The sequence below is a fragment of the Diachasmimorpha longicaudata genome, chromosome 2 (assembly GCF_034640455.1).
Source record: "Diachasmimorpha longicaudata isolate KC_UGA_2023 chromosome 2, iyDiaLong2, whole genome shotgun sequence".
Classification (NCBI taxonomy): Eukaryota; Metazoa; Arthropoda; class Insecta; order Hymenoptera; family Braconidae; genus Diachasmimorpha; species Diachasmimorpha longicaudata.
Genome location: NC_087226.1, coordinates 9,037,968 through 9,064,849, shown reverse-complemented (window position 1 = coordinate 9,064,849; position 26,882 = coordinate 9,037,968). Strand labels below are relative to the sequence as shown.

The 26,882-nt window shown below is 39.0% G+C and overlaps 2 protein-coding genes across 4 annotated transcripts in view; one reads left to right on the top strand and one right to left on the bottom strand.

Annotated features, from left to right (window-relative positions):
• LOC135172682 (uncharacterized) overlaps positions 1 to 26,882 on the bottom strand; it is a 101,523-nt gene that overhangs the window by 12,088 nt on the left and 62,553 nt on the right. For all 3 annotated transcript variants that reach the window (XM_064138929.1, XM_064138931.1, XM_064138930.1), the window contains 6 exons: positions 20,544 to 20,656; positions 15,074 to 15,236; positions 2,629 to 2,757; positions 2,244 to 2,362; positions 1,920 to 2,157; positions 242 to 379 (listed from right to left, as the gene is read on the bottom strand). In XM_064138929.1, coding sequence (XP_063994999.1) covers positions 242 to 379; positions 1,920 to 2,157; positions 2,244 to 2,362; positions 2,629 to 2,757; positions 15,074 to 15,236; positions 20,544 to 20,656 — 900 coding nt within the window. The remainder of the gene's footprint in view (positions 1 to 241; positions 380 to 1,919; positions 2,158 to 2,243; positions 2,363 to 2,628; positions 2,758 to 15,073; positions 15,237 to 20,543; positions 20,657 to 26,882) is intronic.
• Positions 23,604 to 25,300, top strand: LOC135172881 (cuticle protein 18.7-like). Its single transcript, XM_064139361.1, has 5 exons — positions 23,604 to 23,688; positions 24,034 to 24,366; positions 24,547 to 24,717; positions 24,853 to 25,023; positions 25,094 to 25,300. Exons 1-5 carry the CDS (start codon positions 23,677 to 23,679, stop codon positions 25,289 to 25,291), a joined length of 885 nt encoding a protein of 294 aa, XP_063995431.1. The 5' UTR covers positions 23,604 to 23,676; the 3' UTR covers positions 25,292 to 25,300.

The following is a 26,882-nucleotide window of genomic DNA, read 5'->3' as shown; positions in this document are numbered from 1 at the left end:
AATCCGTCCATTGAATACCTCGTATCAAAAAATGCAGTAAACGTTCGGAATTTTTCAATAAAACTCGCCAAAACCTGATCAAATTTCACCTCCAAATTCAATAAAAAGAGAAAAAAAATTCGCATCGAATTCACTTCGTTCCTCTTGAAAAATTTTCCCGCCTGTATTCTGGTATCGTCTAGTGGCTAGGATCTCCTACTCCCCCGTGACTTCATATTTTAATAAAATATTTTTCTCTCACCTCTCGTTGTTCTCGTGATCATGTTGTACTTTCTGCGACGGGCTGCATATTCTCTTGAGGGATTTTCCACTCCCCTGACTCACATCAGGCTTCACCACCCCATCCCAAACTTCAATCGACGACTTGCAGTCTGACGTACTGTCGAACGAAACAAAAAATTCCAGTATTTAGACACACCCTGAAATTTCATAATTTGCAAATTCCCCGAGAGCTCGATGTGCCCAACGATTGGGAAAATTCAAGAGCAGGGAGATGTGAATGAAAAAAAAACTTATATACAGAGTACTAGGCGCATGGGAAATTTCCCAGTGAAATGTCCTAAGCCGGGTAATATCACCTCACTCTGCATATCTCCCGAGATTCGAGAAAAAAAAAATACAGAAAAAAAAAATTCATATCTCCCGGGACGTAAGGTGGTCCTGTGTCGGAGACTCTCGAGAGAGACAAGGAGGAATAAAGGAAAAGAGAGTACACTATCCACAGTCTATAGGGTATTCTCTGTGCTTCGAACTACTTTCCCGGTTCACCGAAGCTCGGATTTACAATATTCCATTCAGAATTTATGCTGGCCACGATAAAGTTCATTTTTCTATCCCCTTCATGCCAATATACTTTTTCATTGTCGTCAATTTTTATGTTTTTCTCTTTGTAAATGTAAACACAGGGTGGAGTTCTTTTATTCGTTGCTTTGGTGGGGTCTTTCCTGGAAATGCCTTCTTACGGCGAGAGAAATTTACCTGAACAAAGAAAAATCGTACATAAAGAAATTCATATTTATCCCCAATGCCCCGCACGAGAGGGACTGTATTATATTTATTATTAATGACTTTCCAGGAAGAACAGCAAAATTATTTATTAGTATGATTATTTTCTTCATTATCCATTAAGAATTCAATCATTCACTAGATTCTCATCCCCCAATATTTTACGAATTTATTTCTATTCTTGAAATACTTTGAATGAAATTCCTTTCTTGTACCTAGAAAATGAACAAAGCTCCAACTTTTCTCGATGATTTTGTGAGGATGCACTTTAAAGACACGTCCTTCCAAGAATTCTCACCATTCTTCAAATATATCTGGACCAAGAAAAATTGTACGTAAAGAAATCCATGTTTTTCCGCAATTCCGTGCACGAGAGAGACTCACTCTTCTACGTGACTGTTGTGCGTGGCCCATATAACCGTTTGGGCGCTAGGTTACACTATTCCGATTTGCATTTGTGTACAGCCCAAGAGAATAGGGCCACCGGGTTGGGGAGTTGTAACGAAAACGTGTCACGTATAAGTCGAGATAAGGGGGGGCAAGTGTAGTTACTCGGGGGCAACTGTGGATACCTCTTCATAGGTACGTGATCGGTTGAAATGACTTGCGACAATTTTTTATCCTCAATTTTTATATCCGGTGGATGAAGAAGGCATTTATAAAGGGGTAGAATGCAGACTGACGACGAGAGAAAAATGGACAAGTCTGTAGAAAAGTTTTGCCGAGATCGAAAGACAGTTATTGGAACAAAGTAATTGTTCAATGTGAACTAAACTAAATATAAAATCGAAATATTGCTCTCTCTCTCTCTCTCTCCCGCTGTCTTAATTTCTCACTATCTCTTGATAAAAATTTGTTGCATTATGGTCAAGAGTTATAGTCAAGCTTGAGGGAATATGACTTTTGGCACAAACCTGAGATTGTAACTCGACAGAAGTACGTGAATTGTGTCAGAACTTCTGCCGCGTAGGATTAACCGACAGTCCGTTGTTTTAATTTTTTTACGTGTATCGTAGTGGCCACTTCTGTACTTGTCACCGTCTATGTCAACGTCGCAGGTCAATGTACCCTGATCCTTTCGTAAATCATTGGACTCACGGTCGGACGAGCGAATGCTATTGCTCATCGGGTTGCTGGCTCTGATAACATCGACTGCGGGACAAACAACATTTACATTTAAATTTGGAATAATAAAATCCGATTGATCGACGATGCATTGTTTTTGTTTTATTGCTCACCAAAATTTTCAGCCGTGGTGGTTGTTGTTGTCGTTGTGGGGGCGGCTGTTGTCAATTCTGTGACACTCACCCGCGCTAGAAATCCGTTATAATTGAATGGCGGTACTTCCGATCCAGATCTGAAAATTATGGGTTTGAGAATTGGAACAATGTTGGGTGGGGGGAGACACTGTTGACAAATTATTGATATTTTCATTTTCATGAATAATTGAGGGGCAATTGTTTGAAGAATAATGTTGACTTCTGTTAAAGGACGAGGGGAGGATCAAATGACAAAAATTCCATGAAATAAGTCAATTGACATTTGATTTGAGGCACTGATATCATTAAAACTTTTTTAATAGCTCATTAAAAAGTATTTTTTTTTATGGACTAGTTCACTCACTTAAATTCCACTAGTAGTTCCGATCCTCTATGCACCACGGTAGTTTTCTCACTGCTACATAGTGACTTCAACATGGTACTCGAAGTAGTGGGTCCAGCATACACAGCGATGTAATCTCTGATGCATTGGCTGAAATAAAAAAAAACAAACCATCGTGTCGTAAATTAATTAAATCGTTAATATTCCATTTTCCCATTAAGGGTCAATCCCATTAGCGGTATTCATTCGGTCGAAGAAAATAAAAAGAAAGGTGAGAGGACGAGGGCAAATTACGAATTGATGATGTGAAACAGACTGATAAAATACGGGATAATTAGCTGGAACGCGTCGTGTGGAATGGGGCCAAGTTGAAATTTTTGTTGGCACTGCAAATTGGCTTACGTATACTCACACATTCGTATTATTAAATACATTTGGTCCTTCCATTTTGCAGCGGCAATGCAGTCCTGCCCCGCCCCCATGTTTATTTCTCTCGTCTGTATGAAATTTTGTTGATTCAGAGTTGAAAAAAGGGGAATTGCAGTGGAAAAATTAGTCTTCGAAATGGAGACACTGTTATTTCCTCGTTTGCGATGTTTGTATCAGTGAATTCAGATAATTTCAATGTGGACTGCATTTAAATTAATTTATCTCCGATTCAGATCATCTTTCCGAATGTCTCAAGAAATTCACAACGGCAGTGATTTCGGGAAAATTAATAATGTAATTAATTCACGTATTTTAAATACAGATACAATATACTTGCTCCTAACAATTATTGCATTCCTAGACGGAAACCATATGTTTTAAACGAAAAAGACGTAATGTTTGTGTTTAATGTCTCCAATGGAAACGCCTTAAGGACCAAAGTTTTCACAGCGTTGGTCATGTTTCATAAAAATAAGAGGATTGCAATTATCTGTTTTCCAATTAAAATGATAATAACGACAATAATTTTGGAAAAATCTTCGCAGAATTGCTCTCGAAAAATTCAGCGGTTCATACCGCTGTCTGTATATTCGAATTACTAAGGCTAGAAATGAAAAGAATACCTATCGTGACATGAATTTCTGTCCGTGCAATTTGCGCCAATTTCGTTTATATAGATTTTCTTATTTGAAAGTAAAAATCGAATAAATAGAAAAATCTGTACACGATGACATTAGAGCCATTTCTCCTTCGGTCTCGAATACATTTGAAGGACTTTGTACAATGCATACGTTCCGCAAACATCTCAGTAGTTCTAAGAACTCTCGAGTGGACTGGAGAAAAACCTCGCAGATTGACCGTGGAAACAGTTTCTCCCCATTTCACGCCCGACTGCTTGAAAATACCGGAATGGTAAATCGGATTCCTCAAACCTTTGCGGTTCCCCGGTTGGAAAGCGCAGTATAAAGGAAAAGGAAAATATATTTGCATCTGAAATTGACATCCAGAGTGCGCATGGTCAATCGTGACAGGAGCAATCGGCTCAGTGCATTATCAGTTCTTTTACATGATTGCAATTCGATTTTGGGGAAAGTCCCTTATCCGCCAAAAAAAATTGAGATCCACATCTGGTTATTGGTCGCAGAAAATTTTTTTCGCGCCGCAATGGCCGGAGCCAATTTCTAAATTGTATTTTGAATTGCCACTTTCTTAGTTTGTGACTTCAGAACTCCCCTTTCTCCGTCATTCACAATTGCCTCATCTACTGGAATAATTACTCAGGTGATAATCCAGCCTTTATATCCTCCTAAAACTCGAAATGATTAAGATGCGTTTGATTGTTCTCTTAAAGTGAGTTTACTCAACAATAATTAAAGACATTCGAACGAGAATTAATAGTAATTGTCAACGTTGAAGTGTGAAAATGTAGAGTTAATACGGTAGTTCGGTTCTGCAAATAAATACTTCGACGATTTAATCTCCCTGAACTTGAATATTCTTGACAGAAATAATTTTTTTCCCAATTAGAGCAAAATATTGTTACGAAATTTTGTATTTTTTTCTATATTCGGAGATTTGCTGCGAAAATTGATTTAGTGGATAAATCGACTTGAGCCGTTTCACCACTTTGCTCCTGAATTGAAATACAAAAGAAAAAGGACATCCATTTGCATCTGAAATTGACATGTGCAATGCGCATGGTCAATCCTGACAAGAGCAATCGGTTGAGGGCATTAATTGCATCATCCGTATCCCTCGTATCGTAGATAATGTGGGCTCATTTATCTCTAGTTTCAGCAATGATTAACCACTCTGTCAACCCTTATCCCCGAGGCTGGGATAGTTCGATCCATCAGGATCAGCCGAGAAGTTCCTTGTTTCTTCCAGTTTTCGATTCGAATTTATTTATTTTCTCTCGTCCCCGACGTTTGCTGATGATTCAGTAGATATTGTCGGGCGTGTTCTCATTAACCATCGGGCTTTTGGCAACTGTCCAATATCGACAAGGATCGTGCTGTGTTCAGACCCACAGGGCGTGTGTTCCCAACGAGACGGCAAAATCGGTTAAATAATTGACGTTCTCACGCTCTTATGGTGGATGTAGCCATCGTTGTGCGTAATTTTACATGATTGGAGGATATATGGTATCATGAAAGTATCATTGGGATGATATGATTATGTCACCGATGATTTGCCGATTGGTTTCAGCTTTTATGTTAATTCCAGTTTGATGGGTTTTACATTATTCGTTTATGCATGAGTGGTAAAATAGATTGTTGATTTTTCCATGGCAGCGACCTTTGAAACTATATTTTATGAAATAATATTTTTCATCTCATTTGAAGCTATTTTTTCGGGTAGAATGAATGCATTGGTGAAATATTGGCAGAATAAACTTTCGTTTCAATAAATCAATGTTATGCCATCACATATTGATAATAATATTGATATTCGCGATACAAATGGTCAAAGATTTTTTGCAAGCGCAAAACAACATTTCAAACACTCTCGTGGCTACGCTGAAGCGAAAAATATCCATTTTTTCATATCAAATAAAATGGAAAATAAATAAATTCTATATCGTTATGTAATTTTAATGAATTCAAATAAACTGGTTTCCTGGCTGGATTGGCCATTCAGGTAAACGCTCAATAATTCCTGCAGCGAAGAATTAATAATTAAAAATGTGAAAATACGATAAAATTTGGAATACGTGAACTAAAAAAAAATATGTATGCAAGAAAATCAGCAGCGAAAATAGTCAAAACAGAAGTCGGAAATTGATACAATAATTCCTCTAAAATATCACATGATTAATGTTGAAAATTCAGGGATGCACTAGCTCAAACATCGTAGCATTCGCATTCTCGAGTTCTCCATTGTTATTCGAAACCGCTTCGCACGTAATGAGGTACTATTTCGTGGCAGTCCATTCTCATTTTCGTTCACTCGAGTAGTACAGCCAGAGTTGCTGTCGGCCGTACATAGTCTCACGGCACAAGGGCTCAGGGAAGAGTGTAAAGAGAGAGCAAAATGGGTGGGTGAGATATACATTCGGGCATATCGGTACGTATATATCTGCGTTTCCATTAACGACAGAAACTCCCTGCCAGAGCTATTGCGGTTTTCCTATTTTGTTGCTTTGCAGTTCAGAGCTTCGTGGAATGGTAGCTAATTAATTTAAAATATATCGCACACGCGTGAAATTGTATGTTCCAGTTCTTCTCGTTAATAGAAATTATAGTTATTTCCGTGCCGAGTTTTTTTTCTCTGGTGATTATAATTTGCTCACTAAAATCGTTCCTAATTGAAATAGACTATTGATTATACTTATTATTGATATTATATCATGTTTATTGCAGCGTTAACCTCATCACAATACTGTTTATTGAACTATAATATCGAGCAAAAATGGATGTGATAAAAGCAGATATATTAACTCATCTCTGGGTTCTTGATTAATATCTCTGAACCTGAGAGAAATAGCGAAATTTCTGCAATAACATTTATGGCAGTACTCAATTCGCCCTATAAAAAAGGTTATAACAAAAATTTCATCATGTGCCCGAAATGTTGAAAACCGATGGAATGATTTTATAGATATTATATTAATTAGCCCAATATTAACATTTTATGTTTGACCAGTTCCTCGAATTGTAGAATTGATTAAAGTGTGACGGTTGACGACATCTGACGATTTTTACCTCTGTTCTGTGCTTGATTTTTCTCTTAACAAATTTCATTAGGTGTCCTGGGGGAGAAAAAAGTCAGACTTCCACCTCCCCTTGTCTTTGCCACACAACTGAACTCAACGAATCCCCTAGGCGGTCTCGATGTTTACACGCTTGATTTTACCTTGCCTTGTCGCCATTGTTTTTCGTCTGATTACCTGCGACGACAGGAGCGTTAACAAGCTGGCCCCTTGCCTCATCGGACAATCTCAACTGTCATCTTACTCGCTCTCATTTCACTCCCGTTACTTTTACCAGGGGCTGAGAATAATTTTCCTCCTCGCAATTCAATTACCAATCGGGGAACAAGAAAAATAGCATTTTCCTTGTGGATAGGTTTTTCTTTTTTGTCCTCTTTTTCTTCTTAAGTTTAAGCTACTCGGTGTTGAGTTTAAAGCTGAACAGTCGATGTGGTTTAAAGGGTGAAATTTTGAGGCTATGAATTTAAGCTTGTTAGTGAAGAAAAAGTTGGGATTTTGTATAAAATTCGATAGAATATACATTCAATATCAGTGATCGCCGTCAAACATTCTGTGAACTTAAAATTTTATTTGAAAATCGTACTCTCTTTCTCTTCATGACATGATTTATTTTTATAACAAGGCACTAGTTGTTTGCAACTATTCTTTCCATATTCTCGCATCTCTGGCCATTATGCCCTCCCACATGCACCTATGATAACATGAAACCTCCATAAACTCCAAACACGGTGAACCCCTAGAAAAACACTGGTATCGCATGGCAGTAGAATCGCCCAGTGCGAGTCAGACCTCTGATAATTAAATTCAATGGTTGGCCCGGCAAAAGTTTTTGGGTGTAAAGGCCGTTTGTTGCTGGTGGGCTTTTCTTATGGCCTGTCGCGGTAACTTTCAACCCCCGTACTCTCTTTTACCCGCATAACTATGCAGAGTTTCAGGACCCATTATGCGCTTGTCACAACATTTCATTAGAAACTTAGCGGTGAATGCAGGTGTGGGGCTTCAACTTCGAATAAGGTTTTTACTTTTCGTATACAGACCATTTGTACACACTCCCTTGTACCAGTGGTCGTTTACTGCCTTATATACTACTTTAACCTCAACATTTTCTGTTGTACTTGTGAGGAGTGGGAATTGGAGGCGAGGGTCAAAGTAAGAAGCCATCAAGTAAGCCAGAACCGTGAAGTCTCATCTAGATTCGCGACGAGATGTGAACTTCGGCCTCGGCTTACCTCATCCCCTTTGACTTTTTTTTTTGCTCTTCATTTCTCCTTGTAAAACAGGGTTGGCCAAAAAAGTCGAGACTAAAATTTCCGGATAGAAAAGTTTAAGTCGAAAAGTTACGAGACCAATCTGAATTATCCACCACTTCACGAGAGCCTGACAATTTTTTCAACATTTTTCTGATTTATATTAATTTTTCAGGCATTCAATTTAATATTATAGTTTTCCGTGATTTATTTCATTAAAGTGAGCTTTACCAAGTGGTATTCTGTCCTACTTAAATTTATCCACCCCCTTTCTCTTTTTGCGCTTATAAATTTTCAACTTAAATTTCACTTGTCCTGAGCATCTCCCTATCAAAGAGAATAATATTTTTCTCGTTTTTAGCCTGAAATTCAATGATTGAAAGTTCATGTTAAAAATGTCATATTTAATAAAACATTTGATCCAATTGTTTCGATGTTTTTTACCGATCCCATTGAAAATGGTATATCCGTGCACGATTTTGTTAATTAAAAAAATTCCATAAAAAATACGTCGAAAAAACTTGATAGAATTCAAACATAAAATCCGAATATCCCATCCCTCTATACAACCCCATCCCCACTTTATTTTTATTTTTAATTCTCTCTGATAAACTCCCGGTTTATTTGACAAGAAGACATGTTGACCCGATTCTCTTTTCCCCCGGTTTTTCTCCCTTATACGTGTCCCATGAAATTTCATGAATTCGTACCATCCACGTACACAGTGAGCAAAAGAGAAAGGGGATGAAGTGGAGAGGCCACTTCTGCCGTAAAACTTGAGAAAAGTCGAGAAGAGGCATGGAGGTTATGTACAGTCGACCCGCCACGCGGAATCACCAGGGGTGCCCTCTGCCCCCTTCCCTAACCTAACCTATAAAAAACCCGAATGAATTCTCCCAAAGCCATTTGAAGTACACGCTACCGCTCGTATTTTTTCTCCCTGCATTGGCGATAAGCCACGGTAATGGCGCCATTGGTTAAAGGACGAACTTCAATAAAAAGTGAATAAGAAAAATAGAAGAAGAAGACGCGAAACAGAATGAAAAAAAAATGAATAACAAAGAGAAGTCGGAAGAGTGTAGCCTCGGGGACAATTCGATATTTTCGAATATCGAGTAGTCGCACGAGCTGAAACTGACTACAGAGTTGAGCTTTCGCTGTGAAGAAGAAGGGGGAGGAAGGGGGCAAAACGAAATTACAAATTTTTTTTCCGGTGCGGAACGAAGGACGTAATCCACTTTCGGTTATTACGTAAAGCCCGTGGGCCTTCTCGTCTTCTCTTTTTTTCTCCCCCCCCCCCTCCCCCCATCGGTATTTTTTTAGTCTATTCCATTTGCTCGGAAATTTCCGTAGACCCCTTTCCTCGTTTGACGATCGAAACGACTAATTTCTGAATGAAAGGAGAACCAGAGAGGAATAAAAATATCACATCTCCCCACTGGAATTTCAAATCTACCTCAAACAATAATTAGAATAATTTACCATCGGATTGAATAATCTCGGGAATGTAAATTGGATATTAGGTGGCCTTAGTGTATTTGGTTGGGGGAGAAATTCACGTTATGGTGGCCATCCATTAATCAGTCAACTCACTGCCAAGACTCCGGGATTTCGTTAATTCCCCTCTGTTCTATTGGAATATGCCATTTATCCTGGATTCTCTCTTCATTCTCAGCGCATGATAACATCGAGTTATTAGTTAATTACGAACGGGGCATGACAAAGACATAAGCCATCACGTCTTTCTTGTGCCCGGGATAAGTCTTAACCGTGGCATCTAGAGCTTGAAACATAATCGTCCATAATTCTGCAGTCCTGATCCTTGAAATTTTTACAGAAGAGAGCAATTTTTCATTTTTATTTAATGGGGGCGTTTAAATAATTCAACTCGCTGAGTATTTGTACTTCTCGGGAGTATGGAATTGGCTGATTATTTAATGTAGTTAGAATTTTCACGTCTTCGAGGGATGGATTAAGTTGAGAATTCAACCGGATTAGGACAGTGAACATTCAATGTTTAATCCAGTTCGATCTTTTCGTTATTACAACGCTTTGATTATTAATTTGGAATACCATCTTAAGCTCGAATGTAAACCGTCATTATTCGACTTCTTAATTTAGCGTGACAGTTCATATGTTCTTGCAACAAGAGAAATATTCAATACAACGTCATTCAATTTTTTTGATCATTTGGACTTTAATAATTTTACTAATTCAAATCGCTTAATGGACACAGGGACCAATTATTAAGGAATTACGCTTATTTTATGAGGAGCCATTAAGAGCTTAGAGCGGTGGTATATTATTAGCGGCAAATTTTAATGTAGATGGTGTTTTAAAGATCTTATACCGAATCAATTAATTAAAAAGTTAATCTGACATTCAATTCACATGTATTTTTTATAGCAGCAATGTCTTCGGCCTTTATTTAAACTTTAACATTTAGTTTTAATCCTGAATAGTTGTTTCACAAGATTCTTCAATCAATAAATATTCAACAATACATTGATTTGAATTTTCTCGATTTCCTTTAATTTTTTCACCTCATTTTCAATTCCCCCTGCGGAGTGCTCGTTCGATAAAAATTATCCGGGACCAGTAGCTACAGCTATAACTGAAAATCTTCAGCAGTGTAATTGAACCTGTATTGTTCACCTCTCAAATCGTAAAACAAAGAGAAAAGTTTTTACTCTTATATAGCTAGGAGCATTTAAATGAGACAATTCAAGTGCGTTTTGTATTTGTCCTCCCCCGTACTGTTGAATAGTATAATCATCTAACGTACCCAGGATTCTTCTTTATCTCGAGACAAATAAATTAAAGCCCCACCAAGACGCATTAACTCTTATCGGAAGACTTAAATCAGCCTCTACTTTTCATCATGGAAGATATTCCCTTTTTCATACGGTGAATTGGTTGCCATGGCAACGTTAATTAATTTTTACGACTGAAGGGAGTAACGCGGAGTGTGCATTCATCGCGGAAATGAATAAAAAGAGATAATTAACTTCAAATAAAATACAGAATAGGCGAAATGGGACGGAATAAAAAATTAGTCGTAAGAAATTGTACCATTCCGAGTGGATAAATTGTACACTTAGAATTCGGTCAGGTGAAAGGAGGCTGTAATATTTTTTCATACTATTGGAAATGAGATAAATGGATTGAGACGAAATAAGATCAATATCCTGATGAAAGAGATAGAGGATACGTCTCGTCGGTGACTCATTCGTTGCAGATCTTTCTCGCATGTGGAAAAGCGAATCAATACCACTCTCAACATATATACATGTGTGCCATCTCGACTGCTCCTCTCACCCTTCTGTAGAATCGGAGGAAGTTGGATAGAACTGAGAGAGAACCTAAAACATCTTCAGGGAATCTTGTGCGAATCCTCCAGTGCAGTGATACTCTACCTGGAGGGCTGATGTATGATTGCCATATGAGAACGTTTATAAGTATTCAGGGAGAGGAGAGATATATTTTTATTGATATTGAAGTGGGGTCAGAACAGGAGATTTATTTTCCATCCCAAAATTGACGGAATTGCGAAAATGCAATTTGAACCGAAAAATGAATTTTGTAGAATTTATTTGGGGATTTCATTAAGCGGAGAATTAGTCGGAATGTTGGTTATTTTTAATGAAATTTCTTGTTTAGCAATTTACAATGTTGTCGGAAAATCCAACGCAGAAAGAACCGAACACTCGGAAAAGAAAATGACTCCTATTCCTTGAGCTTATTTTTCATGAAAATTATTCGCTGTTAAAATTCTCCACTCCGACATTCTGACGCTAAAATCGCAGCATAAAATCGTGTGAATTCCGGAAATTAAATCCCGAAACCTCGCTCTCTCTAGCCCAAGCGATGTTAACATCAAATTCTGACTTCACATTCGCATTTGGAAATAAAATCCTGGCATCCAATTTTCGTAGGATTTTACCAAAAACTTGATACCCACTGTGAGCCACTCTACCCTTCATTTCTCCAAGAATTAAACCTCGCTAAAATACTTACTATATTCAAGTCCACCTCAAATACTGCATAATACAAATGCGTATAAAGCAAAGTGTTGTCGCAATATACAGTGATATAACCATTTGCAGTTTGAAATAGCTTCCTGCTTGCCAGCATTATGTGTATTAAGTTTCAGTCTTTGCGTCTGTCGGTTGAGTTGCCTTTTGAAATTGATACCACGGAACGTAAATAAATGAGTCAGATCAAAATCCCCCAGGGTTTCCCTTAATTCTCGAGGTGGAACAGTGAATCTCCAGGACAGATTTATACCCTTGCATTTCCATGATTTGCTCCACTCCCTCGACGGGTGGAGGAGAAAAAAAAAATAGAGAGCAGTGGGAAAATCCCAGGCGTTGATGCTTTTCCGGCATTAAATAACGGCCACTTTGGCAGGGTGACATGTTACGAAAATGTGGAAAGAGGTCCATTGGGAGTGCGGTCTGATTTACAGACACAATAACGAAAAGCTCTTGCAGCCAATCATCGTTACACATACACGTCTGCACTGAAATTTTGTTCGGAGCTGTGGTAAGTGTGCGTGCGTGTGTGTGTGTGTGTGTGTGGGTGTGTATCTGTCTCTGCCAAATGTGAACGAATTACCGGATTTGCTAACTTTAACGAATAGTCCACTTTTCGTTCTGAAAACATTCACCACTGAATTACAGCTTGACGATAATTTCTCAAGCATTTCAATTTCCGTAGTTTTACATTATTTATTTCTTGAGACGAGTGGAACGGGTTGTTTTGCATCGAAGGGCCTGATTTTACATGACTTTAACGACTCACTGAATTTAGGGGAATGATGTAACGACTATTTTCCCACACAAATGACTCGGAATGGTGGGATATATGAACTCTGGGTTTGTTGTGCCACTGGCCAGGGCACAGGGGAAAAGAGAATAAATAAATTCCACTATGCGGTATAATTCTGACGTTTGCATGGATGAGGGGTGAGTTCCACCCTCGGGCGGTGCACAGGGAATCTAAGGGGATTCTTGCATTTCTCGGTATGTGTTTTTCTCTATTTTTTTTTTCATATGTAAAAAGGGAATCGGGGCATAACGAGATCCTCGAGCGAGGGGTGTAATGGGTTGGGGTTTACGGTGTGAGGGGCATCGATTGGAGACTAGCCCGGGCTCTCTAGGTCGAATGGAGAGCGAGGAATTCGCTTTGGGCTGGGATCCAACGGCGGTTCCTACATGTATTTGCTCTCTAAGATTGGTGGTTTATTCCTGGATTTACGCCATGAGGATCATCCAGCATATTCCCGCATCCTACGTCAGTCGTTTTTTCGAATTATCGGGGATGGTGCTGTGATAGAGAATGAAATTCGAAGATTTTATAGTTGAGTTTGTTTGATTAAAAAAAAAATTTCCATTTTTTTGTAGAATTATTGATCAGGGGAATCATCGAGGACACATTAATTGTACGTCGAAAAATGAAATTACGGAGGAAATCCAATATTTTCTACCCTTCATTGACAAAAAAAATATCGCTAGTGATATAAATAAGAATCAAATGTAACTTCAAATGTTGCTCAGGCAATTGAATTGACAAATTAGATGATTGAAATCTCCAAAACTTCAGCCTCCCCTTACCCCATTTATCTATGAATAATGGTTGAGCTAGATTACGATATTCCTAACCCTCGTTAAACTGAAACGAGAAATCAAATTTTTCGTTTCCCCAGTAGCATCTCCCCAAGAAAGTGAAAAGGAAAAAGAGCGATAAAAAAAAACCGTATAAATCTCGCCTGAGTGCGAGTGAAGTCGACTGAAAACAGAAGGGGCTTTCCTTCATTTTCTCTTTTATTATAACCACGAGAGTCTGTAGTTGGATATATACAAGAGTCTGGGATTTTCGAAATACGAAGATCGCCCAAGGGCTTTTGGTACCACCACTGCAAAAGTCCTCGAACCACCGAGGAAAGTCGATCATATAATGGCTATCCATGTTCGCTTCACTTTGGCTTGGAATAAAAGATGGCGGCGTGCAATGATGCGGGAGCCGGGGGGAAGCTGATTACTGGCTGAGTTCACGTTAGTGATAAAAAAAAAAGCCTGGACGCTGGGGTAAGCTCAGAGTGTACTCAAGGATACCCTGGATCTAGTGATGAGTATTCTCCACATGTTCTTTCCTCTTCAATTGCAATAATTCTTCAGCGTGGAAGTTAATATTTTTATCTCCCTTCCTCAGTACTGCACAACTGCGTTTATGATAAAAAAAAAATTACTGGTGGAAAAGTAATTTTTTCGAGACGAACGAGAGAAAAGGGAAAAGGTGGAAAACGAGATACTGGAGAGTGAAAGACCAAATGAATTACATTGCTCATCTTTCAGAATGGCCATATGGGATTCGAAGGGCCCACTGGGCCAAAAGACATCCTGAAACAAATTGATGGATTCTATTGCTGGGATTATTCATTACTTATTTATCTATCTATTTAGTTCCGTATGGAAAGGCCCGGTATTTTTTTTCTCAGCTGGAAACCCGATTGAATTAGATGGAGTGCATTGAATTTCAAGTCCCAAGGGGCCCTACGCAAGCGCTCAAAAGAAACGTACAATAATTTTCCGGGCACATTGGGCCCAAATCATAGATACACTCATGTTATTTCCTTTTCAATTGCGATAATTCTTCAGCGTGAAAGTTAATATTTTCATCCCTCATCCCCCAGCACTGCAAAACTCCCTTTATGATGAAAAATTTACTGCCGGCGAAGCTTGTGAGGAGAACAAGAGAGAATAAAAACGTGGAAAACGAGATACCAAAAGAGTGAAAGACCAAATGAATTTTAGTTCTTTTGTTTCTCCGAGATAATGATGCCTGATATTATAACCACGGCATGATTCATTTGAATTTTTCCCACGGAAGTGAAGCATGACATCACGCGAAAATGTAATTTTCAATTGCACCGAGACCCATCAACAGCGGGCCATTGTTACATCTCTAACATCCTTTTCACTTAACAAGACTAACGAAATTGCATTGATGATCTCTTTGTTGAGCGTCTCTTTTGTTACGCTGTATCAAGAAGAAAAGTTTTATTCTATGTACTTACTTGTACGATAGACGCACGGTTGTGAAGATAACTGTGATCGATACACTTCCATTCGATTTAATGAGATAATGACATTTTACGTTGGGTGGGTAGAGACCAGGATAGGCAGGACTGGCGAGGATACAGTCATGATTTATGCAGTCCTCGTACACCCAATCGCATTCTGCAATGAAGAAAGAACATTTAATTAATTAACGGGTTGAATTAATGAATATTAGGGCCTGTTGAAAGTTCAATGGTTCATACCAGGATCTCATGGGGATGATATGGAACCTAAATTACCTCTCTGGAGGCTCAACATGATTCTGCTATTAATATATGGAAAGCTCTCGTCCATATTGGGCCTTATGAGCTTCATTCCCTCGTCTGACATTAAAAAAAACTTTATTGAGCTTCCATCTGGGTCTGATGTGCATTGACGGGCCATATTGCAGCCTTATGATGTTCGTGTACGTCCCAATGGGGTTCATCGGGGCCTTACCAAGTTTACATAGGCCCAGAGGGCTAATTTTAGTGTTATCATGGAGAAAGGAAAGCTTTGGTGCAACAAAAATGCTAGCCCTTTATGAATAATTACTCTTACTAATTTTGCGATGAGAAAATTTCATAAATATCTCCAGTTTCCTCAGTTTTTTTTATTCCATGAAAGTAGGAAGTTATGAATTTCACAGCAATTTCCGACGGCAATGGTAGATGCAGGATGAAAGGTCCCTCTCATATATACCTCATGGCCTCTGCCCCGTGGCGCCCGCGCAGATTATACCCTTTACCCATACAACCTACTCTCCCCCTTCACCCACATCCTCTGGTCATTGTCTCTGCGTTCTTATTTCCGTCTTCGTTAGGTTTTATATTTTTCGCATACAATTGTCATAATGGGTGGTGCCATTAGCGGCGACGAGGTCTCAAGCCATTCTTAGTCAGTCTCCCTTCAGCTCTCCCTCACCGTCCCTTTTATTCACCCAAGAAGGACCAGAGCCCCTCTCCCAATTTATGTAATGCTCGTCGCATTTTATTTCAACCTCCTCCCCTCCACCCACCTGACTCGTGTTCTCTCATGATTTTTAAATTTCACCGGAAAAATAACCAAACAAATAATGCAGTTACACAAGAAATGTCTTTGGAACAAACCGGTTGTCTATAAACATTCTAGTACGAGTACTGAGAAAAATCATAATTCTCTTGGTTGTGAAATAATTGAATGCCCTTAAGGTCGAATTTATCGGGATTTTTAGTGAAATTTTCGACGATTTCTGGAAAATCTCAGAAGTTCAGGAAAAATTCACGTTCAAACTAATAAAGTTTTCAGCGTTAGCACTGAATTTTTTTCCTGACCACCAGTTTGCACCACTTTTCCCGTACTATCACCAGAATTTTTCTTAGAAGTTACGGAGATTGTAATAAAATTGTTCCTGATTTTTTGGTGCTTTTTATTCCGCATATCTCACCCCACCTCTAACGAGATTTGCTTTTATTGCGCTATTACGGCTGCATCTCGAGGCCAGAATAATGGGCATCGACTACATATTTTTCACACAGACGACGGGGGAAGCACAATTGGGAGGGATATCATATTTCCATCATTATTACTTGGCCTTGGGATAATTAAATTCGTATTCAACGGAATAGAAATAAAGTAATTCTCTAATGGATAACTAGCACGCGCACGGGAGTACTGCAGCAGTGGAAAAATAATTTATTAACTGGATCAGCTGTAGGTTTTCAATTAAATTTATTAATTAACGTGAACGGGTGGATGTTGTACTGCAAAATATATTATTCGGGAATTATTTTTTTACGCTACATGCGTTGTTTTCCCAGGTTCATTGGCTGACTGCTGCAGAATGGATGACTTTATGGTGACGTCAGTTGACGCATGATTTCATAATTCAATTCACTTGTAATACTTGGAGATGAACAATGAAAAAAAAAATTCTATCTTCACAAAGTAATTTATTTCCGACGAAACTCGATTCGATTTAGGGGAAAAAACCTCATGAAACTCTACATTTCACTGAAAATTGAGTGGAATATACCGTTTGGATTATCCTCAATCATCTCCCAAAAATATCAACAGCCCCCAATTTATATCCACCCCTGAAACACACCAGAACATCCTTCATCCCCATCGAATAGATATTCCACCCAATATTCCCCTCCATCTCAATTGATTCCCCATCGCCCTTTTCGTACAATCCCACATTGGCCCGAAGTTTGTTCGACCCACCGCGTGAAACAACCAGAAAAGCGGAGTGAGGCTGAACCAAAGATGGACCCCACCCCTCTCCCCCACAGTATATGGCTCTCTAAACGCGTCCCGAATCTATGATGACGCCCGTTGGAATTTCCACACACGTGATGCTAAAACTTTTCCTTATACTGTCCGATGTGCTAACGGAAACGAGGAAAATCGGAAACGGGAATCAACCCCTTCTCCTACTCCCCATCCTCATCGTCAGAGTCTGTAGACTCACACGAGATTGCTCGATACAAGTATTGGACACCTTTGGAATTTCCAATTTTCTATATGTAGCACAGTTAGATGGGGGTCAGAACGTGCCATTCTGTTGAGTACCAATCAACTGATTCACGTGACAAAATGGCACATGTTAAGGTCATATAAAAATGACATCTGGACATATATTTTTCATCCCTCTGTGCGTGAAATTTTGTGTGGGTGAAGTACGAGAGGGAGAGATTCAATAATTTTCAATTATTGAATTTTATTAATGGAGTTACAAGACAAGAAATTCGAAGTATTACGAATATCTAATGACATTCAAATTCAGATGTGCACAAAGTTTAGAATAGTTGAAAAAAAAAATTATTCTTAAATTTCCGCAAACAGACGGCCAGCGAATTCGAAACTGAAAGAGGAAATCTTCACTGACTAAAGTGGAAGAACACACGGTGAAAAAAATACTCCAAGTACTTGAATATAATTCAACGTACCAGTACTCAATTCAAATCAACCCCATGAAAAAGTTCTTCGCTGCATTCGTATGGACTTACTTTATTTGGAGGAATCGTCAGTAAAGCTAGTTGGTTAGTTTCAAACTAATAAATAAAAAATGAAGTATCAATTTATTTTGCATAGCTTAAGTAATTTGCAGTCCAATTAAAAAATTGAAACACAAATTCCCGGTACTCGGATCCCTCACTCATGACTCTCTGGCTTTTAATTTGATCAAAATTGAAATAACATGAGGTATTCGATTAAATGAATTCGTTTGATCGAGTTGTTGTAGCTCATTTACTGCACTTTATTAACATTTTTTAATCTATCTGAAAAACCAAGATATTTCAGTGGAAATTGACTTATCACATTGTATTCACCCGAGAAGGCTGACTATATGGAACCAGATACCCCGGATATAACTGTTACCCCTAAACCGACAAAGGCAAGTGAGTATAAATGAGAGAGACGGTGAAAATTTTAGCTGGAGAATTGTCGTTAGTGTTTACGTTGTTAGCGCTCGTGGCCCAGGCATGCCTAAATGGAAGACAGGTGGAAAGAGGGGCTGCCCGACTGTCCTATGTACCCTGCCCTTATTCGGTTAAGCCCAGACTGTCCCCACACTTAACCTCGCATAATTTTCCGTCCTAACTAAGGTTTGGGTCGCTGCGAGGGAAAAATATGAGAGAGCGAGATAGGCAAGAGAGCAAATTACGTTGCTCTGTTTGCCCAGAGAAATTCGGACGTTGGCTGTGAGAACTAGCTTTACTGTGGGGGAAGCGAAATAAGGGTGAGTCGGAGGGGTGAGGATGCCTGCTGGTTTTATCAAGGATCTCAGGTTGAATCAGAATGTCAAGGTTTTTTAAAAATATTTCTCTTCTCCCATATTGTGAAGTTTACAAAGCCGAGACATGTGGATTTAGTGTTAATTCGTCGACAATTGTTTAATCAAGTGTGAGATAAATGGCTCCATGTTTGATTGCCTGAGGGAGCCCATCATTAGGGGAATATTTCTGGCAGAAAATGGGGGGAAGGTGCCAGGGTGAGTTCAATGCTATTCCAGGCACGAGAATTGTGGTTATTGAAGAATCACGATTATGAAGATTAACCTTAAGGGATAAATTAAGCTAATTACTCCAATCGTAATTAATTTTCCAAAGGTCTCTTGAGCCACAAAAAATATTAAAATGCGATAACCGATGACATTTCCACACACACACACCTCATTCAATTGCAGCGAGACGACATTTAAGCGAGCGAAATGCCTCACACCCTTCTACCGGGTAGAAAGCTCTCCTCTAAGGGCTCAACCACCCAATGAATCCAATAAAACGCCAAGTTGAATTCATTCACTTAGGCAGGTGAGCATTAATGCCCGTACGGTCATCTGCATGGAGTTAATTCAGAGATGGGTTCTTGCATGATGATCCGAGAGGAAGGGTCAGGCCTGCACTTGATGACCCCGATGTGCAAGCTGTTACCCCATGCAATGTACCTATACCAGGGCTTGAGTTTAACATCGGCTCATGCCTTGATCGCTTATAGAACGGCGAAAGGCGAAAGGGGGCTGGTGGCAATGGCCAACGGGCACTTTACTCGTATCATCGTTCCTGCCTATGGCCTCTGGTGTTCACCACACATAAGCTAATCTCAAAAGCAGGCGTATATCCTCTCCATTGGAAGGAGCCTTATTACTCCTAGCAACGTAAATTCGGAAGGACTAGTACCCGTTAACTCGAGTTATCTACATAGAGTTGAGACAATGAAAAACGTTAATGTGAATATCGATTTGTCAAGTGAAATTTATGCTTAACGGAATTTCGACGAAGAGAAATTTTGGATAAAAAGTATCAACCGGTTGATAAATGAGAGTTTTGAAATTATCCGGCATTGGCCAAAAGTTCGTTGCAAATAAATGAGCGCAGAAATTTACTGGATTAAAAAATCACGAGGGCGAAGTGCGAGCGATGTTTCGTTTTGAAAATTTGAGAAGACTTTTATACTTTAGTGAGTATATTTTACACTTGAGAAATTATAAACTACAATCTTAATAAAAACCTTTTTTACGATTTACTTATGTGCCGTTTAGCAAAAAGTACCGTATTTTACGCTTGAAATAATTTGTTTGTTCTACGCCGTTGATTACGACTGAGTAAACGTAAAATACGGGAATAATTACAGTAATTTGCATATAGGTAATTTAATGAGATTTGACTTAATTTACTTTAACTTCAAACGTAAATGCTGCTTCAGAAACCACAAATGACTGCTTTTAAATGTAATTTTCCTCCAAGGTTCTCTGTATAGCGAAAATTTAACGACTTTCTATACATATAATTCTCAACAAGCATGATTAAATCTCGGGAAAAAAATTAATTTGTAACCTGATTATATTCATCTCCTAATGAATGCCCTTTCTAGTCACATCTCACACTGACTTATATTATTTGTTTACTCGAAAAAATAAAAATTTCGCTCATTTATCGGTTGGTTTTATTGAGTCAATGGTCTTACCTGAGTTCTCCACAGGCTTTCCACCCTTTATAGGCCATCCAACAGAAGTGCTAGTCTTCGATGCGAAGTTGTAATACGCCAGAAACTGTGACCTCGGTGTCTCGTCAGTGACTCTGAAAAAAAAATAAAAGACATGACAATGAATTCTGTCTATTACCGAAATAGGAAGTGGAAGAGGGCACTTTATAGGACCGATTGACGGTTTATTGACATTTAATGGGAATGGAGAAAAAAATTGTATCCCCAGTGAAGCACGTTTCATCCCTTTCCGTAAAAGTTTTTTCATCCCCTTTTCAATCTATAGCAGAATCGACGGATCCATCGGGCCGATTCTTTGGCGATGAATATTCCTTTCATGTTTACCATTCTACTCTGGCGGAATGGAGTATGTTATGTACAGAGTTCAAAAAAGCCTTTCTCCCATTTTCCAGTGGGATATACCTAGGGGTGGAAGGGAGTGTCGATAAGCTGGTCTTTTCTTACTATCGGGTGTGAAGTTTCTATCGGCCGTTATGGCCGCCACTTGACATGATCAATAAACTAGTTAATTTTTTATTTCAAAATTTTTATTCTGGGTTAAGATACAAGGGCTTTGATGGTCCCTGAAAAGGGATGAAAACGATTGAACACCATGAAAGATTTACAGTTGAAATTTCAAGTGGAAAAGCTTATGCAATACTGTTTACAATCTAGGCAATAATCCTGGATTTCCTGTTTATTAAAAATTTCCGAAACAATTTACTTGCATTGAAAAATCAATGATTATTCACCATGAAAAATCCAATTTACCTGAATTTTCCCGATGAATGAAAAATTTAATGAATGTTTGCTCTATGAAATTTCATTTAAGCTCACAATATTGAAAATCAGATAATATAGAAAGCGAAATAACCAGAAATTTTGAACAGTGTAGCAGAACGTGACTATTAAATAATGTGTTGTGAATTGTATTCAAATTTTGACACAATTTAACGGAAATTATTATCATGTTTGAGGTCTAAAGATCGCTACATTCGGACAATATTAACTGAAAATTGTGAAGTTCAGCCATTATTCCATAAAATTAATGCTAATTGAAAAAAATCAATTAAAAACACAATTTTTATACGTATTTTATTAATGATTTTTTGTTTACATTTCCGCTATATTTATTGGAATTGTAAATTGTCAATTTCCGTCGAATAATGTCATGAAAATTCATAGAAACTAGGGAAATTCAGATAAATATATTCCTGACTCCTCAATGAATTGAAAAGTCCCTGGCATCTGACACTGAATATTCATACGGCGACTAAAATCCAATGAACTTTCTAAAATATCCCTCTTTTGTGGGTTAAATCCATGAAGTACGCATCGAAAATATATGAACTTGAACTCCTAACTTCATTGATCAGCTGTCCAAACGATAAACCTTTCTGAAAAAAAATCAGAACTGTCCCGGACGTGTTCAACGAAAGAAACATTAGCTGGCTCCTCCAGCAATTATGAACGCAGAAGGGTGCAAGTAGAAGTAGACTTGAGAGGTCAGACATTGGATAAAACACAGTGACTATCGGCAAAAGACGAAGGGTGCAAGGCGTTATCTCGAAAACACTTCAATGTCTTAATTGCACTATTTGCATGGTACTCCCTTTTTGTTCCCACGGATTTTCCAGCCATTAAGAGTCCCCCCAACCCCCATAAAACTGTGGACCATGTAATTTCCGGCCGAAGTTAAATTCGATAATCGATGTGAACTAGTGAATGCACATGACAGAAACCGAAGATAATATAACCTTTTAAGAATAATGTTTCAGAAAATATTGGAATTTTTTTATAATCCGGAAATAAAATATTTTCAAAAAAAGAATTCAGTGGAGTGACAGGTCATTAAGAATTCGTTCTATTGGGCTCATGTCCCTATAATATAATCAAATAGTTTGTTGGTTCAATCATTCAAATGGTTTGTTGTATAGTTGGTTTAGTCATTTGAAATAATTGACTGTTTTTGAGAAAATGTGTTCCCCATATTGAGAATTTGTTCTCTCACGGCAAACACAGGTAAAAATAGGAGTTTAAATACCTCAAATTGTTGAGAGGGACAGGTCTCATGCTTGCCCCATCACGAGATAAAAACTAGCGGTAGCGGTGGACCGCCCACATGACTCGCCCAGATGGAAAGGCGCACATAGTTCCCAATAGTCGTAGTCTAGACTGAAGATTGAATAACTTTCGGGCGTTACGAATTACATCATTATGATCGAATGACGGATTAATCCGTAAGTCATTACGATATTTTGATGGAAGTAATATGTAACATAACGTTGAATGAAACGGCCTTGGCGACCTCGCCGTTGGCATTTCACTTATCTGTCAGCCGATTTCATAAAACGATCTAATTTTTCGTCATGCCATTCTTCGTATATCGAAACTGTTTCAAGATTGCCCCATTGCTAATGTAGAGAATTCTGTTATTACTGAACATATATTAAACTGTTAAATAAACATTGGTTTTGATAAATATGTTTTTTTCATTTTAAAAAGGTTTTCAGTTTGATCAAAATTATAATTGACCAAACAGTCATTGGTACAATGCATCAGGTGCATGTCTTCATTTTCGAATACTGCAAATCATTTAATTTTGTCTTTGTATGACAAATGTGTTGGAGGTTTCGGTCGGTAATTATTCCGGCGCAGATCAACAAAATAAAATACGAATCGTATGTATCTCATTTCAATGTCGAAATGTGTAACAGTTCCGAAACCCGGAAAGAGATAGAATTTCCAATAGAAGGAGTGCGAGAGGCCTTTCCCGCTGTGCCAACCTGACCCTGTCACTAAGCAGCACCGAGACCTGTATCAAAGAGGAAGGATCGAACGGCGGTCGCTTTCCGCCCATCTAATGTCAATGTCAAATGTACCTTTCGGTCCCAATAACCCACTCTTCCTGAGTTCCCTTCCCTCCTCACATCATTGCAAACTCACCAGTGTTTTTCAACAAATCCCTACCCGATTGTCACGTATATAAAGGAGGTCCTAACTCGGTAAAGTACAACAGTTAGCAGTCAGTGAATACTGGAACAACCCACCAGTGCACCCATTAAATAAGAAATTTTATATTTCGTTCAACGTTCAACCGACAATAAAAATCATCATGAGGACTTTTGTAAGTAGTGAAAAGTGAAACTACCCTATTTCCATCTTCAAAAAGTTATTAAAAATACGTACTCTTCTCATCATTGAAGTTTCCCTGGGAAAATTAAACTGCACCATAGTTCAAAACTTCAAAGTCATGATCGTTCGGAGTAGAACGAAAATGATGTCACTTTCGAATGCACATGAATTGCGATAATTTTCTTGGCAGTGCAAGTAATTTTCTCGTAGAGTGATGAGTGAAATCTCCCTCTCCTCCCCCAATTAATGAAGATAAAATTGGCATTAAAAAATGATAATTTTATCTTATGACTGAACAGAAATAGAAATAATCCATCTTCAATTCTTTCACACCTAGATGATTCTGCTGGCAACAGTCGCCACATCCTTAGCTTCCCCTGGATATATCTATGGTGCTGCACCCGTTGGACACGATGGCCGAGTAGTGGACACTCCCGAAGTGGCTCACGCTAAGGCCGAGCATTTGGCAGCGCACGCCAAGGAGGCCTCCAAATATGCCTATGGTTATGCCTATGCACCAGCCCTCTCATACGTCGAACACCAGCAGTACGCCTACGCCCCCATTGTCGCATACCATGGATCCGCTGCTCCCCTTGGTCACGATGGACGTGTGATTGAGACCCCCGAAGTAGCCCACGCCAAGGCCGCCCATCTCCAAGCTCATGCCCAGGTTTGTTGTCACATGTTATTTTTCCTGGAAGACTTTTGGAAGACAATGCACTGGAAATTTGCGAAAAATTGTAGCTCACAGCACTGTCAATGTCAATCACTTCCCCCCAAGGGAATTGGTACATTTCATTTACATGTCACTGTCATTTTCACATGATGAAATTCCGTTTCAATTTCTTAGGAAGCCGCTAAGGCAGGTCATGGACACGCTTACGATTCTATTGTCTACCACTACTCTCCTGCCCACTCCTATGGATACCAATCCGCTGCACCTCTTGGACACGATGGACGTGTGATTGAGACTCCAGAGGTAGCACATGCCAAGGCCGCTCATCTCCAAGCTCATGCCCAGGTTTGCCATCTCATTTTGCTTTTACTGAATATTACTAGATCCCAATTTCGAAGTCAATATCGACAAAACGTATAAATTCACTTCACCTTGATGACAGACACATTGACGTTAGACTATTCGGTTTCGATTCATTAGGAAGCCGCCAAAGCAGCTCATGGACACGCTTATGATGCTGTTGTGTACCAGTACTCTCCTGTCCACTCATATGGATACCAATCCGCTGCACCTCTTGGACACGATGGACGTGTGATCGAGACTCCTGAGGTAGCACTCGCCAAGGCTGCCCACCTCCAAGCTCATGCCCAGGTTTGTCATGACTTTTTGTTTCTCAACTAGACTTTGAATTAATCCGATAAATTGTGCTTTGGATCATCAGGAAGCCGCTAAGCACGGCTATGGACACGCTCATGATGCTGTTGTTTACCAGTACTCTCCAGTAAACTCCTATGGACACCCAGTGGCTGCACCTATTGGACACGATGGACGTGTGGTAGATACCCCCGAAGTTGCTCATGCCAAGGCAGAGCATCTCGCTGCTCACCACGCCGCCGCCGCCTCTTCTCATCACTGGTGAATCCTGACTTCCTCACGACTGTTTGAAGATGTGAAGTTTTTGTATTTCTTGGAATAAAATTTTTTTAATAATGATATGCTCGTCATCATTACTCGACATTATCACTTTAGTTGCACTTGAAATTTCCTCTCAAATTTTGTCGATGTCCGATCAGGAGGAAATATGAAACGGTGTGGGTGTGCGTGTGTGAGGATTGTCTGCAAAGTGCTGCTTCGAATAATGAAGGCTGAGTGACCCAGTTACCAGTTTTAGTCACCCGATAACGAAATTTTTATTTGAATTTGAAATTTCAATTTGTTTACAGGACCACGTCAACTTATTCACTTTCTCAATTCATTAGAAAAGTAAAAATTTGTTAGCATATATTTGTTTGTGGTAAGTTTACTCAATAATTGAAGTAAATTTCAGTTTTTACGGACTTTGCCCACTATTCTTATTTATCAATGAGTAAATTCCAGATTTTACTGGAACCGTTACAATAAAAGGCCCAAGACCACTGTCTCCACAAAAATATTTACACTAGAATGTCTCTGCTCAATTGAACCCTCGCCATTCTTTTTCTCTCTTACAAACCGAGCACAATCATGGCTCAAAGTGATTCACTCACAGGGATTCTTCACGAGTCTGTGGAACACCTAAACATTGTTGAGCTCAGATGTTCCATTCAATTACATAAAATCCGTCTTATGGATTTTTCTCGTATCTCAGCCTGGAGATAAATAAATTGCTTGTTCTTGAGTTGCCTCGCTCGAGTTATTTGTCTGATGAATTTAAGAGGTCTCTGGAGGGATATTTGTCAATTCAGAGAGGTACTCAGACACCATCTGCTTGCGAGAAATATTTTCTCCGTTATTCTGTTATTCGATCTGCATTTCCCGGGACTTCATGTAAATTGATGATAATTAATTTACGGTGACAGCGGAAAACAGTACTAAATCGCAATGGGGAAGGTTTTGACAGAGAAATTCTCGAATTTTTTGGTGCATACAGGTCATGCAGGGGGTGATGTATGTCAATGGTCATCATTGCTATCACTTTGACAATTCAAGAGGTTTTTCCCAAGTGAAATATGTATGAAAACATCATTTTATTCAACGAGCTTCTAGTAACTTTGGATTACGTGCAATAAATGTTGATTAATGAGGACTAGGTGTGACAGAACTTCGATATTCTCGGTCTGATTCGCGATCTGGGCCATTCGTCATTTAGGATAGAATTACTCCGATAGAAAATATCGGACTAATGATGTATTCACTCTCTACTGAAATCAAAGTCCGGCTGGAGTTCAACTACTCGAGCATTTGACAGGCTGTCGATATATCAACTACAACGAATCCTCGCATTATCGAGGCATTTCACCGAAAGAAAATTCCCCTTCATTATTGATAATTTAATCCCATCGTAGTTCGGATGAATATACCATACCTACGAGATAGAGGTATCCGTCAAAACGGTGAGAGGTTATTAACCCCAGTTAGGGCATCCCGACGATTGCCGCCTCGAGCCACATTTCAATATAATTTTGGTCCCGACGTCGGGGATATGGAAGGAGGTGAAAGAGGAAAAGGCAAGGATGGAAGTTAACTCTTCT